The sequence below is a fragment of the Pseudonaja textilis genome, chromosome 6, assembly GCF_049901715.1.
Source record: "Pseudonaja textilis isolate UNSWEBS1 chromosome 6, rPseTex1.2, whole genome shotgun sequence".
Taxonomy (NCBI): Eukaryota; Metazoa; Chordata; class Lepidosauria; order Squamata; family Elapidae; genus Pseudonaja; species Pseudonaja textilis.
In genome coordinates, this window is record NC_141995.1 from 56,443,586 (window position 1) to 56,459,921 (window position 16,336).

Sequence of the window (16,336 nt, forward strand, 5' to 3'; positions counted from 1 at the left end):
GTTTTTTAGAATCGGAGGGCGGGTGGGGGGAATTTCTCTGCTTATAGAATTTTGTGTAGTTCTAACTCCACTAAGTTTGTTGGGTTAGCTTATTCCCATATTAAAATTAAATGGTGCAAACCATTAGTAAGGAAGATACCTGGGAAGGTGCAAAATAATTGTTTTATTCTTATAGTAATGTAGCTTTTAACGTTTAACATGTTTAATGTTGAACATCATGAACAGCTTATTTCTGAGATGGTTTTTTTGTGGGTTATTATATGTTCCGATTTTTAGCTATCCCGACAGCATTTTTGTGCTCGCACCCTGTACTTTAGATAGTTAAGCATTCCAGACCTAAGCTCTAAAGAAGACTCCATTTGAAAAACGTAGACTTTGCAGCAGAAGCTAGTAGAATATCCTACTAAGCTGTTGCTCCTTCTAGAAATATCACCAAACCTTACATCACCCTCTCTGGAGCAGTAAAAGCAAAGTGCTTTTTTTAATTAATGAAGTAATAAATGTTTTATTACTTTAATAATTACCTAGAGCTGGAAACGACTAGCACCATGATAGTGAACCTCTGGCACACATGCCACAGGTGGCATGCAGAGCCATTTGTGCGGGCACATGAGCCCCAGCCAAAGTTACCTGCACTGTACATGCGCGCACTTCCCAGCTGATTTTTGGCCCGTTTGAGGCCTTTTTCGCCCTCCTGGAGGCTCGAGGGAAGCCTCTGCAGCCTTGGGAGGCTGAAAACGGGCCCATTTCTGTATTTCCGGAAGGCCCATTTTTCAGCCTCCCGAGGCTGCAGAGGTTTCCCTTGAGCCTCCGGGAGGGCAAAAACAGCCTCAAACGGGCTGAAAATCAGCTGGAAGGTGCACACATGTGCAGTGCAGGTAAGGGGGCGGGGCGGGGGTGTTGCACGTACATGCACGGGGAAGCGGGGCGCATTGCATTGTGGGTGCCGGCATGGGCGTGCGCTATTGTGCATGCATGCGCTTTCGGCACCCCACAACAAAAATGTGCACCATCCCTGGGCTAGCACATATATGGGAGGGGAACCTTTACCTTTACCTTAATAAATGGTTATATATGCTGAGAGGAGACCAGGTGGATAAGTCTCGGAATTCAAGTTACTGGGAGGAACTTTCTGACATTTCAGAATGATTTGAAGGCTTGCTGCTCTCTGTTTCTTTCTTTCTTTTTTCTTTTATAGCTTGTAAACACCCTGTAGCACAGCAGGAGTTTGAAATGATTGCTTTTTTGTGATTTTCCTGGCAGAGTGCTCACCCAGTCACTTCAAATGTCGTTCGGGAAGGTGCATCTTGGCCTCCAGGAGATGTGATGGGCAACCAGATTGCGAGGACGATAGCGATGAAGAGAACTGTGGTAAATGAATGAAGCAAAACTCGCAACAAAACAGTTGTGGCTCAGAACCATCTTATGATTATTATCATCATTATTACGACGTTTCAATCCTTGGCTTATGATGACGACGGGGCCTCACATTTCTGTCGTGAAGTGAGACAACTGTTAAGGCGTTTTGCCCCATTTTACGACCGTTCATATCAAAGTTGTTAAAGGGAATCACTTCAGTTGATAAGTTAATAACCCGGTGGGTAAGTGAATCTGGTTTCCCAATTGTGCGTAACAAATACACACAATATACTTGGATCAACCAGAAGTAAGATTTATTAACTTGTTTGCAAAGAGCGGCGAAGCTCCTCTGGTACAAAAACAGACCCCCATCCCAAGTTACAGATCTCAGCATATTTTATACCTCCCTTTCACCGGCTGCAGGTCCTTCCTAGCCAGGCCAAGTCTGGTTCAGTCACATGCTTTCCAACCACCTGTAATCTTACTATTACCCCAAATGTATAAAGTTAGTTAATCCCTTATTGTCAACCCCCCTCGTATCTCATCCAGGGGTGAGCTTCAAAAATGTTAGCAACAGGTGGAGGTGGGGAGAGACAGTTTTGCTCTCCCTGGGCTCCATTTTTGCTCTTCTCCAGCCTCCGGGAGGGCGAAAACAGTCTCCTCGGGCTTTGGAGACTCTCTGGAAGAGAGAAATGGGCCCATTTCTGGCCTTCCCGAATTTCTTTTCTCCAGCCTCCGGGAGGCCCGGAGCAAAATATGAACCGGTTGCCAATCCTCTGAATTTTGATCATGTTGATTAAGAGGACGCTGCAAAGGTCATAACTGTGAAAAGCGGTCATAAATCTCTTTTTTTCAGTGCCGTTGTCACTAAATGAACTGTTGTAAGGTGAGGACTATCTGTATTTATCCTCGCTATAATAGGGATTTCCTTTTATAAATTTGAAAGTTTACTGTTCTCCCGCCTTGGCAGTTTGAGAATCAGAAGATCTCTCCATGCGATTGGTGAATTTTAATTTTTTTAATACTGTCTTCCTTTTTCACAATGATTTTAAATTTTTATAATTAGCTTTTTCATATAGTTGTTGTTTTTATTGATTGTTGTCCGCTGCCCAGAGTCGCTTGCCGCTTATCAAATGAGATATTTTTGCGAGATGTTTCAGCTTTATTACATTTCAGGAACAGAGCGGCCCATTTCCGAGCACAGCAATTAATTTTTCATTGTCCTCTAACCAGTTCCCAGAGAGACAGTTTCAAGCATCTTCTGGGATAATTCAGCTATTGCTGTACCACATTTTTGTCAAAGAATTGGGAATCAAATTAAGGAAGAGCAAATATTTAGAAGTCTCCCCAACTTTTTTCTTTCCAGATTTCGCAGTGATATTAACTAGACCAGTTTCCCCAATTCTCTTAGTCTCTCAGTTTTTGACTTCCGAAGGATCCTGTAGTAATGGAAGTTAGCATAAAAGTAGGAAGTTTGCAACCATCCATAATCTCTGACTAAATCTTCCATGTTGCATTCTCAGTTCAGCACTACAAAAATATCTGAAGCTCACATTTCTCTCTCCATTCTCTTATAGAATAGAATTCTTTATTGGCCAAGTGTGATTGGACACACAAGGAATTTGTCTTGGTGCAAAGGCTCTCAGTGTACATAAAAGAAAAGATACATTTGTCAAGAAACAAAAAAAACATAAGGAACAACACTTGACAATAGTCATAGGATACAATAAGCAATCAAATCATAGTAGGAAACAATAAATATCATAAGGATACAAGTGACAAAGTTACAGTCATACAGTCACAAGTGGGAGGGGATGGGTGATAAGGAGTGATAAGATTAAAAGTAATAATAGGATTAATGATTAAAAAGTTGAAGCTCTTAAATCAGGACTTGCTAATACATACTGCCACGCAAAACATGTTTTAGATCAGCGGTCACCATCCGGTGGGCCATGGCCCACTGGTGGTCCGCGAGAAATTTTGGCGATCCACAGAGAAATGCCACCCCAAAGCAATTAATCCGGGCTGTGCGGGAACACAAGGCTGCGCCGCCCACATGGCCCGGGAACACAAGGCTTGCGTCGCTTGCATTAGGAATAGCACGAGGTAGTGAGGGGAGGGCGGGAAAGGGCGGGAAGCGGGGGACTTGCCTGTCCACTGTGTTGCTTCTTCCGCATCTTTCTTCTAGTTTTGGCTGCACACAAGGAAAGCAGCAAAAGTCTTACTTTCTCTCCCCGAAACTCCTCCAGAAATGAGTCTTTGGGACCCTGCAAGGCCTCCTGAGCCAAGAGGCTGCGCCAGCAAAGACTCATTTCTGGCAGAGTTTGGATGGAGAGAAAGAAAGACTTCTGCTGCTTTCCTTGCATGACGCCTGAGAACGGAGCTCAAAAGCAGGCTAGGAATGGGGCTGCCTTGGAAGGGTTGGGGGTGTATGAGGGATCTTGTGTGTGTGTGCGCGTGTGTGTGTGTGTGAGAGAGAGAGAGAGAGTGCATCACCAGCCTCCGAGGTTAGATCAGATCTCTCTCTTTCTCTCCTTCTCCCTCCCACCTATGTCAGCAAGCCACGTCAGTCAAAATTCACATTAGTGGTCCACGAGATTTAAAATAATGAGTTTGGTGGTCCCTGTGGTCCAAAAGGTTGGTGACCCCTGTTTTAGATTCTACACCAGTCCTTTATTAAATGTAGTGTGCTTTCTGATTATCAACAAACTTGACATTAAATCCTAACACGGCAACCAATTTTCTCCTGGCAGATATTCCAGTTGACATTTGCAGTTGTTGGCGATTTAAAATCAGCAGGAATCCTAGTTAGAAGATACGTTCCTGAGCATAAAGAGAGTGGTGAAAGAATACAGGTAGTCCTCAACATACAACAGTTCACTTAGTGACGCCACGAAGTTACATCAACACTGAACAAAAGTGGCTTATGGCCATTTTTCACACTTATAACCGTTGCAGCCTCCCTGCGGTCACGTGATTTGCACTCAGATGCTTGACTCACATTTACGACGGTTGCAGTGTCCCAGGGTCACGTGATTACCTTTCGCAACATTCTGACAAGCAAACTCAATGGGGAAGCCAGATTCACTTAACAACCGGGTTACTAAGTTGACAGCTACACTTAATAAATCTGGCAGGAAAAGTTGTAAAATGGGGCAAAACTCACGTAACTAATTTCTCACTCAACAATAGAAACGTTGGGAGTCAATTGTGGTCATAAGTTGAGGAGTACCTGTAATAAATGACAAAATAGCAGAATATCCCATTGGATAAAATGACCCATGATTCAACAGGAAATCTAAGAGCTGTAGTGGCGCAAGTGGTTAGAACTAAAGTAGTTTCGATTTTAGCACGAAATGGCAATAGAATAGAAATAGGAATAGAATACAATACAATACAATAGAATAGAATACAATACAATAGAATACAATAGAATTGAATTCCTTATTGGCCAAGTGAGGTTGGACACACAAGGAATTTGTCTTGGTGCAAATGATCTCAGTGTACATAAAAGAAAAGACCTTCATCAAGTCGAGTATCATCAGGTACAACACTTAATGATAGTCATAGGGTACAATAAGCAATCAAATCATACTAGGAAATAGTCAGTATAAATCGTCAGGATACAAGCAACAAAGTTACAGTGATACAGTCATGATAGTGTTGAGGGAATTACTTGTTTAGCTTTCAGGAAAAAAAACTCCTTGTGTCTAGTTGTTCTGATGTGCAATGCTCTATAGCATCATTTTGAGGGTAGGTGTTTAAACAGTTTATGTCCAGGATGGGAGGGGTCTGTAGATATTTTCACAGCCCTCTTTTTGACTCTGATTTTATGATATTCAAAGTAGCTTTATTTACCTTCATTTATTCCATGTTTGTGAAATTCAGACTTTTTGATGCTCTACAAACGACATAAAATGAAACTCTTATCTTTGAATGAATCTATTTAAGATTTCAACTCCTGTAGAAGTTTATGGCAAACTGAAATCAAAGGGTATTATTAAAATCCTTTTTAAAAACTTGCAAATGATCTGCATTAACACAGGTCATTCTTTCATCTGAATGCTGAAATGGACTTGCTTTAAGAAAGAAAAATACAATCCGATAAAATATAAATATTTCATAGATCTGCCCTCAGCCTTAATTTCTTTCACATGATGAAGTAAGAATTTAATATTGAATGACCGACATAGCTATGCAAAAGTACATATTGGATTTATTAGAAGACCAGTTTGATTGATTAAAAACAATTGGAGGAGACAGGTTATGTTTATTGAATATTGCTCTGTCTTAGGATATCACTGTCAACAAACATTTCTCCATTTTAATGCATACTTTGTTACAATCTTACATATTGCCTAAGTTTTTAAATAAATCTATACTTCTCTTTTTCTTTTAACATTCTGATTATTGGCACAGAATCACATCCTATCCATTTTAACAGAAAAAGTTAGTACAGAGTTTTCCCATTAACGGGATGGAAAAGTGTTTGTTAGATACCTAGAGAATCAGTGACAATTATTGGGGGATGGAAATGGGGAACAACCCAAAAAATACTTTGGTTGTCAGAATCTGGAATGTGAATGGATTATATGTTATACATATGGGCTTAATCTTAAGGTTTCAAATATATTGTTCAGACAATACATTTATGTATTGATGCAGTTTAACATCTGTTATAGGTTGGATCTGAATTTATTCACTTTTATTTACAATCTTACTGATTTCATATGTTTTGTTCTAAATATAAGTCTGGATCTAACTCTATACCAACATTCAACTGAAGCAAACCAATTATTTTTTTTAAAAAATATTATAAATACTATAAATAAATAAATGTGTCTAAACAAGCCCTATCTTACAGTTTCAAGATTGTGTCCCAAGATATTAAAAGTGATAATGTCCTTTCATCTGTCCAAATTGACCAAGCTAACACATGGGTTGTGGTCTTCTGACAAAGTTGGAAGATTAAGATTGAATCAGAGAGACGTGACTAATAGAATAGAATAGAATTTTTTATTGGCCAAGTGTGATTGGACACACAAGGAATTTGTCTTGGTGCAAATGCTCTCAGTGTACATAAAAGAAAAAATACATTCGTCAAGAAGCAAGAATCATAAAGTACAACACGTAATAATAGTCACAGGGTACAATAAACCATCAAATCATACTAGGAAACAGTCAATACAAATCGTAAGTCAATACAAGCGACAAAGTTACAGTCATACAGTCACAAGTGGAAGGGGATGGGTGAAAGGAAGGATAGTAATAGTAATGCAGACTTAGTAAATAGTTCAACAGTGTTGAGGGAATTATTTGTTTAGGAGAGTGATGGCTTTCAGGAAAAAACTGCCCTTGTGTCTAGTTGTTCTGGTGTGCAATACTCTATAGCATCGTTTTGAGGATAGGAGTTGAAACAGTTTATGTCCAGGATGTGACGGGTCTGTAAATATTTTCACAGCCCTCTTTTTGACTCATGCAGTATACGGGTCCTTGATTGAAGGCAGGTTGGTAGTAATTGTTTTTTCTGCAGTCCTAATTACTCTTTGAAGTCTATGTCTGTCTTGTTGGGTTGCAGAACCAAACCAGACAGTTATAGAGGTGCAGATGACAGACTCAATAATTCCTCTGTAGAACTGGATCAGCAGCTTCTTGGGCAGTTTGAGCTTTTTGAGTTGGCGCTGAAAGAACATTCCTTGTTATGCTTTTTTGATGATGTTTTTGATGTTAGGTGTCAATTTTAGGTCTCATGATATGATAGAACCTAGAAATTTGAAGGTCTCTACTGTTGATAATGTGTTGTCTAGTATTGTAAGAGGTGGTAGTATGGGAGGGTTTCTCTTAAAGTCTACCACCATTTATACGGTTTTGAGTGTGTTCAGTTCCAGATTGTTCCGGTCACACCATGAGGCAAGTTGTCCAATCTCCCATCTGTATGTGGATTCATCGTTATCTCGAATGAGACCAATCACTGTTGTGTCATTGCAAACTTCAGTATTTTAATAGATGGTATTTTGAGTATTTTTTAGTATTTTGAGATGCAGTCATTGGTATATAGGATATATAATATAAGGAAGAGGTAGAATGTATATCTTGTTTCTGGTGAGGAAATTACTTGATATGCTTGGTTCTAGAACTTTCAGCAGATGTTAACCTAGTAATAGAACAGGCAACAACATTTGTACATCTCTAAAGGATTGTTCCGATGTCTTCTGTATCCCATCTTTGGATATCAAGTCAAAAACACATTTTAAGTCAGTAAAAAGTCTCACAACGTTGTGTATTTCCTGCGTTCCTGTTTGAGTAGCTTCTTACCTGCTATTAGCCAGTTCATACGCATGAATGGTTTGTCATCTTGATTTCTTACATTCAGGTTGCATAGAAAGAGGTCTTTGGGAATGCCCATCAAACAAACTGTGTATTCACCACGCAATGATATGTGACGGATTCCCAGACTGTCTCGACAATTTGGATGAAAAAAATTGCTGTGAGTATTTCAAATTGCCTCGCCTTCTTTGGAGAGAGTCACGGACACAGCATGTCCTTTCTTATTTAAAGGGTTTTCATTTTACTCATTTCATTTCCCCTTTGATACTGAGCAATCTTCCATCTTTGCCTTTATTAATTCCTAGCTTGTTTTTCTTTTTAATAACTATGCTTTGGTTTTGCCACCTTTTCTCTCTCTTCTTGCTATCTGCCTCCTTCCCTTTTTCCTCTGTCCTGAGATCCCCTTTCATCTTGGGCTTTTGTCTGAACATCAATTACTTTTGATAAGCTTTCTGTTCTTGTCATTCTTTTATGAACTTTGCGTGCTTTGTCTATTCAACGGCCACAGAATGAAGAGAGCAAAATAAATTATGCCCTTGCCTATTTCATAACTGGATGAAATGCATTATTCATTTTTTTTGCAGCCGAACTTTCTGAGCAAGAGTGAAAAGTAGGAAAGGTATGGGGAAATGCATGCAAACATTTCCGCCAATGCTGAGGTCTTTAGAATTTACATTTCCTGTGGTTTATTCGGGAAGGAAATGTTCTGAATTTCTATTTTTTTAAATTTATTTTGGGTTTGGTTTTTGTTTCTTCCCCCTTAATTTTATATTTCACGACAAGTATTATTAGTTCACAGGTTTGCATTCATTTTATTTAATTAATTCCTTGACAAAGCCTAGAAGGCAATCAACACACTGTTGGGTGCTGATTTTATTCTATTGTCGCAGTGTGGTGCCCTGTAGAAGCACATTGATAACAAATGGTGATTAAAGAACTCTTGTTCATTAAAACTCTTAAGGGATTTTAGTTCTGTAGACAGAGGCTTCAAGGGTTGATATATTTTCATAATACAGAATATTCAGAGTTTTTCATGCCTTTTTTTCCTGAAATGTTTCATTTGATAATGCGGTGATGAAATGTTATTTTCCTTTCTGACTCTCTTGAATGTTGATTCAGGATAAAATTGCACTAAGCAGTTCATTTGATTTCTTCAGGCACGTGAAACTGGATTTAGGATTTAGGATTTATTTATTTGTCAAGTGATTATAAGATAACCGGTATAAGTATAAACATAGTTATGAATACATGAAATTGATACATATAAGAAAAAGAAAAAGAAACAATAGGACAGGGACGATAAGCATCTTGGTGCACTTATGCATGCCCCTTACAGACCTCTTAGGAAAGGGGTGAGGTCAATAGTAGACAGTCTAAGGCAGGGGTCAGGGAACTTTTTTACCTCTTACCCCCCCAAAAATTTATAAACGCAGACGTTACCCTCCCGGCCTCTCCCCTCCCCGCCACCTCAGGCTGCTGACACATAATTTGGAGGTCGAGGCGGGAGGAGGTGCCCTCCCCGCGGCTGGGAAGAAGGCGGGATAGCTCGCTCCAGGGAATGAAATGTCACCAGGCTTCCCGAGGGCTTCTGGGAATTTTCTCGGGGCCAAGGCGGCAGTTGCAGGTGCCTCTTCGCTTCCTGTGTGCCTGGCAGTGATGAGAGGCTTCGGGGAGGGAGCCGGGCTGGCTGGCTAGTTGGCAGGCAGGCAGGGCCTGGGGGCGAGGAAGCGGGAAGGGAGGATGATATTTGGGAGCCACGGTGACACAAACTGCGCGCGAAAAGCGTGCGGTCATCGCAGCGGGGAAAGCGTCCCTTTTCCCAAAATGCTCTGCCCTATGCCAGAAGCTCGCCTTCCCCTAAAAAACGGGCGGCGCGGCTCTTGCAGAATCTAGCCTGGAGTCATTTCTGACCCAGGAAACAAGGGTGGGGTGGAGGGGATAAATTTGCCTCAAGGGTGTTTTAATAACTGCTGCTATGCCGATAGTTCCGCCATTGGCCAGCGCAACCTCCTCATTACCCCCAGATTTTCACTTTTACCCCATTTGGGGTAATTTACCCCTGTTCCCTGACCACTGGTCTAAGGTTTAAGTTTTGGGGGTTTGGGAAAGAAACCACAGAGTCAGGTAGAGCAGGGGTGTCAAACACAATTTCACTGAGGGCCGCATCAGGGTGGTGTTTGACCTTGGTGGGCCAGGTGGCTGTGGCTAGCTCAACGTCATTCATGTTAGGGGTGCCTGTGGCGTCCCAAGCTCCATTTTTGGCTGTGGCGGCCTCCTGCAACACTCTGCCTGTGGTGGCCCAAGCATTCTGCCTGCGAAAATGGGTTCCTGAACTCCGTTTCTGGCTGTGACAGCCTCCTGCAAACCTCTGCCAGCGAAAGCGGAGCTCCATTTACGCAGGCAGATGCACCGCAGGTCAGTCCTTCACTGTTTCCAAGGTGGCTCCATGGGCCAAATCTAAGCACCCAGTGGGCCAGATCTGGCCCCTGGGCCTTGAGTTTGACACCCCTGAGGTAGAGTATTCCAGCCATTGACCACTCTGTTGCTGAAGTTGCATTTCCTGCAATCAAGTTTAGTGTGGTTAACCTTGAGTTGGTATCTATTGTGTGCTCTTGAACTGTTATGGTTGAAGCTGAAGTATTCATTGACAGGTAGGACATTGCTGGCTCTTAGAGTGGAGCATTCTTCCAAACTAATTTGGAAGAAGAATTATGGACCTTGTGTCAGCATAGCACAACTCTCATATCTGCTCACTAAAGCAACTCAGCCTTTTCCCAAGTATTTGCACTGTTCACGTGAGATCCAAAGCTGAACTGTTTTCAAAGCACTTTGTGTGTTGTCTGCTCTTTTCCAACTTCCTGGAAATGAGAAATCAAGAAGTTTTTCAGCACGAAAGGTGTATTCTTCATGCGGTTACCAACAATGTTGTTTGAGTTTACAGAACTATTATACAGAACGAGTTAAGAAGTTCCATGCTGTCTGAGATTTTTATTCCTGGCTATAAAAAGCAACTATAGCAGCGATGGCAAACCTTTTTATTGTGATGTGCTGAAAGCGCACATGCGTGCTGGCACTGACAATGCCATGTGTTCTACCCACCTGCGCATTCATGCGCAACATCCCCGCCCCGTCCCCTTACCTGCACTGCATATATGTGCACCTCGCAGCTGATTTTCGGCGCATCTGAGGCCGTTTTCACCCTCCTGGGGGCTTAAGGGAAGCTTCTGCAGCCTCAGGAGGCTGAAAACAGGCCCCTTTGGGCACTTCCGGTATTTCTGGAAGACCCGTTTTTCGGCCTCCAGAGGCTGCAGAGGCTTCCCTCGAGCTTCTGGGAGGGCGAAAATGGCCTCCAACGGGCCGAAAATCAGCTGGGAGGCGCACGCATGCGCAGTGCAGGTAAGTTTGGCTGGAGCTCACGTGCCAGAAGAAATGGCACAGGTGGCACGAGTGCCATAGGCTTCCCATCTATACTCTAACCTATAGTGTTTGCTTCCAGGTATCAGCAGTCCTAATATGTTATGATTGTACCCAGGCATAATACTATTCCCAATTCAACAAAGCATCTAGCATTTTCTAAAGCAAAGGTCTGGTACTAATCCATAACCTGTGAGGAAGTGGGTTGCACAACTGGAAGTGAGTGGCAGGTGAGCGAGTGAAACCAGAACCATCCTCTGGTCCATAGAAAAAGTGTCTTCCACAAAACTTGTCCCTGGTGCCAGAAAGGTTGGGGGTCGTTTGTTCTACAGGATTTAAAGCTTTACGCTTCTAAAGCTTGTTTTTTCCCCAATGTACATTTTTTTCACGGCAGCGTTTTGCAAGAAGGATGAAATGGCATGCGCGAACCACGACTGCGTACCCCGCGAGTGGTGGTGTGATGGGCGAGCAGATTGTGCCGACAAATCAGATGAATGGAGCTGTGGTAAGTTATGAGACTTGCACCATAATTAAGAGGCTAACATGAGGATGGCTGAAGAGAAACAAGCTTACGGGAAACAGATCAACCCAGGTTTAAAGTAAACAACTAGCTCTGATAATCAAAGATGCTAGTCTGGTTGGTTGGCCGTTGTTTCTTTCTGTTTGAATGAAAACTAAAACTAAAAAGCAAACATGGCTCTAGGATGAGTAGCCTCATCAGAGTCCATCTATGTCCTTGGTGTCCTGGTATTTTGGCCCCCAAATTCATAAAATTTAATGGCATCATATTATTTGTACTTTCAGAACAGTTGGGAATAAAATTAAACCAATCAATCCTATGGAATCCTTCCTGGAAGCACTTCTAAACTATCTGAAAATTTCACTGCCAATTGTCACATTTTGTTGGCACAGTTTTGGGGAAAGGTTGGTTTTTTTTGTGGGGGTAGGATGAATGTGGAAATGGGATTTTCCTGGGAAGAGACCCCATTCACAGAAAATAACGTGGTGTAACCTTTCTCGAGATGTAATTGGAATGAAAGGCCTGGCCTTTAACCTAAGAAATTGGGCCATGTCTGCTTTAGGAAAACGTTGTATGAATTTCATTATATATTTAGCATATTGTGAGAACATGGCAGAAGGAGAAGTAAACATATGCACCCAATCCACGTAATTACATACAAATCTTCCATAGGGGTACAGCAAGGGCTTCATGACTGGATGTCCAATTCAGCTATCCAGGGAATTGCCTCTGGGGTTGCTTCAGAGGTTCTAGGATTTAAAGCTTTACGCCTCTAAAGATTGTTTTCTCTCAGAGTACATTTTTCAGGGCAGGGTTTTTTGCAAGAAGGATGAAATTGCATGTGCAATTTCTTCTAAGCTCTTCTGAGGAACCAGAGAATGCATGTCATCGTGGGCCGACTTGCACAATACGTTAATAGTTTGCATGTTAGCATCATTGTCGCAACAAGGAGAATCTTTCCAGACCTATTAATACAGGGCAGAAGCACTTCTTCCAGTGTCACATTTTAATTCTGTTCAATTTTATCCAGACGGATCGAAGGTAGATCAAAACCAAGTGGTTTGGTAGAAGGGATCACTAATGGTCAGGCCTCAAGAAGATACTTTGGACATTCCTCTTTCCAAGAATTCTCAGGGTTAAACTGGGTAGATGTGTTGTGGCCTGTTGGCCGCTGGCCCCTCCAGCAGCCAAATCAGATGATGAGGAGGCATGGGACTCAGAGTCAGCATCAGGGCAACCTGGGAGTTTCGAGGGGGAAGAGAGAATGGAGCCGGGAGGGAGGGAGACAGAGAGAGAGAGAGTTTGTCAGTCCTCAGATGGAGAGTCAACAGCCCCCAGGTCTGGAAGTAGCTGATGAGGAAGAGAAGGAACAGCTGGGCCCAGTGCCTGACTCACGGATGCACAGAAGGGAAAGGAGAGGAGAGCAGTGGAACTCTATGGGCCGGTCCTTGGGATGGAAGAGCCACTGCTGCTAGCGAAGCCCCACCCTGGCTCTGGGGATAAAAGGCAGGGGGTGGAGATGAATAGATATGGCGGACAACTATTCATCACCCTGCCGGACAGACTTGTTATCCTGTATTGAGAGAGAAACTTTTTGCCTGGGCGGCTGGCGCTCCTAGTAAAGGAATCATTGCTTCAACTACAGAGGGCTTGTCGTGTTTGGGGAGCTGGGTCAGAACAAAACGCTAAGTGAATACCTGTTTTCCATGCTGGCCTACGGGGTTTCAATCTTGTGATGGCCTGTGCATTGTGTCAACTCATGCCTGTTTTAGTAGTTGCCATAAAAAAGGGGGGGGGGGAGGAAATCTGGAAGAGCAGTTGAAAACTAAAGTACATTCCAACTCTTATCTTTAAAAGATTGCAACTAAAATACCAGAGCTTTTGCCCATGAATATATTTAATTGGAGAACGTGAATGATGACACCCAGTCTGTGAACGTGCTCAATTGGAGAATCTGGTTTATGAGACACCCAGGGGGGTAGGGGGGAAAGAGGCTCACAGGTGACTGTGAATTACATATGCCAGAGTTGGCTTCATACAGGGTAGTGCCAGGATGTCGCCTCTAATGAATCCTTTGAAATTTTTTGAAGTTTGGCTCGAGAATCATGATTTAATTAGGGCGATTGCTGGAATTCTGACACATTGCCCTAGTGAACTAGGGAGGGCCTTGTTGCTCAGCATACTTGACCATAGCCAAACAAGAACCTTGTTAACTTCTAATGTGGGGCAGTATGATATTGCTAAGTACCGGCAACCAGTGCACAGGAATGCCGTCACTCTGCTAAACAAATAATTCCCTCAACACTGTCCAACTATTTACAAAATCTGCACTACTATTACTATTAACTTTCTCGTCACTCCTTGTCGCCCATCCCCTCCCACTTGTGGCTGTATGACTGTAACTTTGTCTCCTTACGATTTATATTGACTGTTTCTTTGATTGCTTATTGTACCCTATGACTATTATTAAGTATTGTACCTTATGAATCTTGACTTGACGAATGTATCTTTTCTTTTATGTACTCTGAGAACATTTGCACCAAGACAAATTCCTCGTGTGTCCAATCACACTTGGCCAATAAAGAATTCTATTCTATTCTATTCTATTCTACCCAGGGTATTTGTTAATGATCGCATATTCATTTGCAAATCTTCCATGTCATGAGAAATCAATTAATGATCTTCTACCTGGATGTATTAAAGTCAAATTTCCCTTCATTTTTCTTCACACAGTGTCCCTATATAAAAACAGCAGTTCCTTGATGTTCCTGACTGTATATAGGTCAGCTGCCAATTATTATGTATGCGCCGATGACTGGGAAGAAAATTTAAGCCGCTTGGCGTGCAAACAGATGGGTTTCGGGTAAGGTCAGTAGTTTGTAATATTGATAAATCATAGCCTTAGGGACAAGTCTTTGAATCTGTGATGTTTTCTTAAGACATGGGATCATTCAGTTTTCTGAATTTTTTTAAAAACAAGTTTTATTTCAGTTTTCCACATTTTAAAAAAGTCTCTTTTTAGTGAACAGCATGATTACAGGTTTCCGCATTTACAGTTTTCTGCATTTTTGTTAATTGGGTGGTCTGATATTTGCTACCACATATGATCTTTGGTACATTATCAGTACCCTAGTCAATCAATGCAGTAGCTTATTTGCTGTGTAAAAATAAAAAAAAAATCATATTTTCCCCTTAGTTCCAATACATAGCAATAGCGTTTAGACTTATAAACTGCTATTCTGACCCAAAGTCTTTTCCAATAAAGCAAACACGAACCAAAGGGAACAGAAATCTTTTAATGAATCTTACGAATCCCCAGTTAAAAGGCTGCTGCAAACTAATTAACTTTGATAAACGCAAGCCTCGCCAAAACTGTGTGAGGCTGCCAAGAATCACAGGTAAGAAATATTTTACAATAGAAGAATCTTCAAATACTAACTAAGATACTGCAATGTCCATGAAGCTGTTTCAAAACGTCTTTGCTTCCTGCAAAGAACATCCAATTCACAGCTGGTTTTATCTCTTGAGGGAGGGGCCGTTACCTTGCAGCCTTACTCCCAAGTTGCCCGTGCTATTGTAGCTGCTCTTTCCTACGAGCAACCCTGCAAGCATGCGCACTTCGCACAGGCTCCTTGGGAACCTCCTCATTGCTGCTGCCAGCCCCCACAATCTCTAAAGGCAGCAGTCCACTCCCTAATGGCCCTGGCCCCTGATCTGAGTCCTCGCTCTCCTCAACTGTCCGCACCTGCTGCCAGCTAACCACAACAACTGCTTCACGGTGCTTTTACAGATCCCTCTAAGCAGTTTACAGAGTCAGCCTCTTGCCCCAAACAATCTGGGTCCTCATTTTATCAATTTAACATTCAGCTATCTTAAATGTATGCTTCCCCCCATCCAGTGGACCAGTCGTGACAGAACTTGTTCCAGTGTCTGAGCTTCCACAACAGGAAAAATGGTTGAATCTACACCCTGAATGGGAGAAGAAAAATGGATCCACTTTGCATGCTCTTTTAGTAACAGGGTAAGAAATAGCTACTCTAGTGTTATACTTTATGGATGGAAAGAATGCAGCAGTTTAAATGTAGCATGCCCTTCAAGCTAGACTAGACTAGGGGGGAAAAAAATTATGAACGGTAATGCTACTTTTATTACAAGTTAAAGTAACAGAATCTTCCAAGTCTGAATACATTTTTCCTCTTCATCTTCGTAAGAACTAGGGAGGGTCAATATCTGAAACTTTCTCAAATTATATTTCTCCTTGTGATAAAAATCAAAAAACAACTGGAGACTCTGAATAAGAGCTGTATTATTAAGCTTTTGCAAAAGGGAATTCTGCTCATGGGCAGAGGACATGGTTCCCAGGAAGGCTGGGGTTTATATACAGGTTCAAATATACAGTCTCTGCCCCTTTCCTGGGTTCACAATTTATACAAGCTATGTATCTGCCTACGCAACAACTCTAATATTGTATCATAGCATCTGTTTCCGTATCCTGTTTACCCGTTTCCATTTGCAGTAATCTCCGTCATTAACACGACACTGGTCAGCGTAACCTGCCAAATATGTAATCTTTATACAAAACAATAGAGAATTTTTCCATAACATTTCAGTAAATTATCTGAGGTTAACCACAGAGGTTAATGATGGCATTACCATTGCTTTATATTTTCTCAGGTATAATTTTACATATCACACTCTTCCAGATTAAAATTTCTT

At 41.8% G+C, this 16,336-nt stretch overlaps 1 protein-coding gene across 2 annotated transcripts in view; it reads left to right on the forward strand.

Annotated features, from left to right (window-relative positions):
* CORIN (corin, serine peptidase) overlaps positions 1-16,336 on the forward strand; it is a 110,839-nt gene that overhangs the window by 79,429 nt on the left and 15,074 nt on the right. For both annotated transcript variants that reach the window (XM_087936626.1, XM_087936627.1), the window contains exons 13-17: positions 1,264-1,371; positions 7,733-7,846; positions 11,495-11,605; positions 14,354-14,483; positions 15,519-15,641. In XM_087936626.1, the coding sequence (XP_087792752.1) occupies positions 1,264-1,371; positions 7,733-7,846; positions 11,495-11,605; positions 14,354-14,483; positions 15,519-15,641 (586 nt within the window). The remainder of the gene's footprint in view (positions 1-1,263; positions 1,372-7,732; positions 7,847-11,494; positions 11,606-14,353; positions 14,484-15,518; positions 15,642-16,336) is intronic.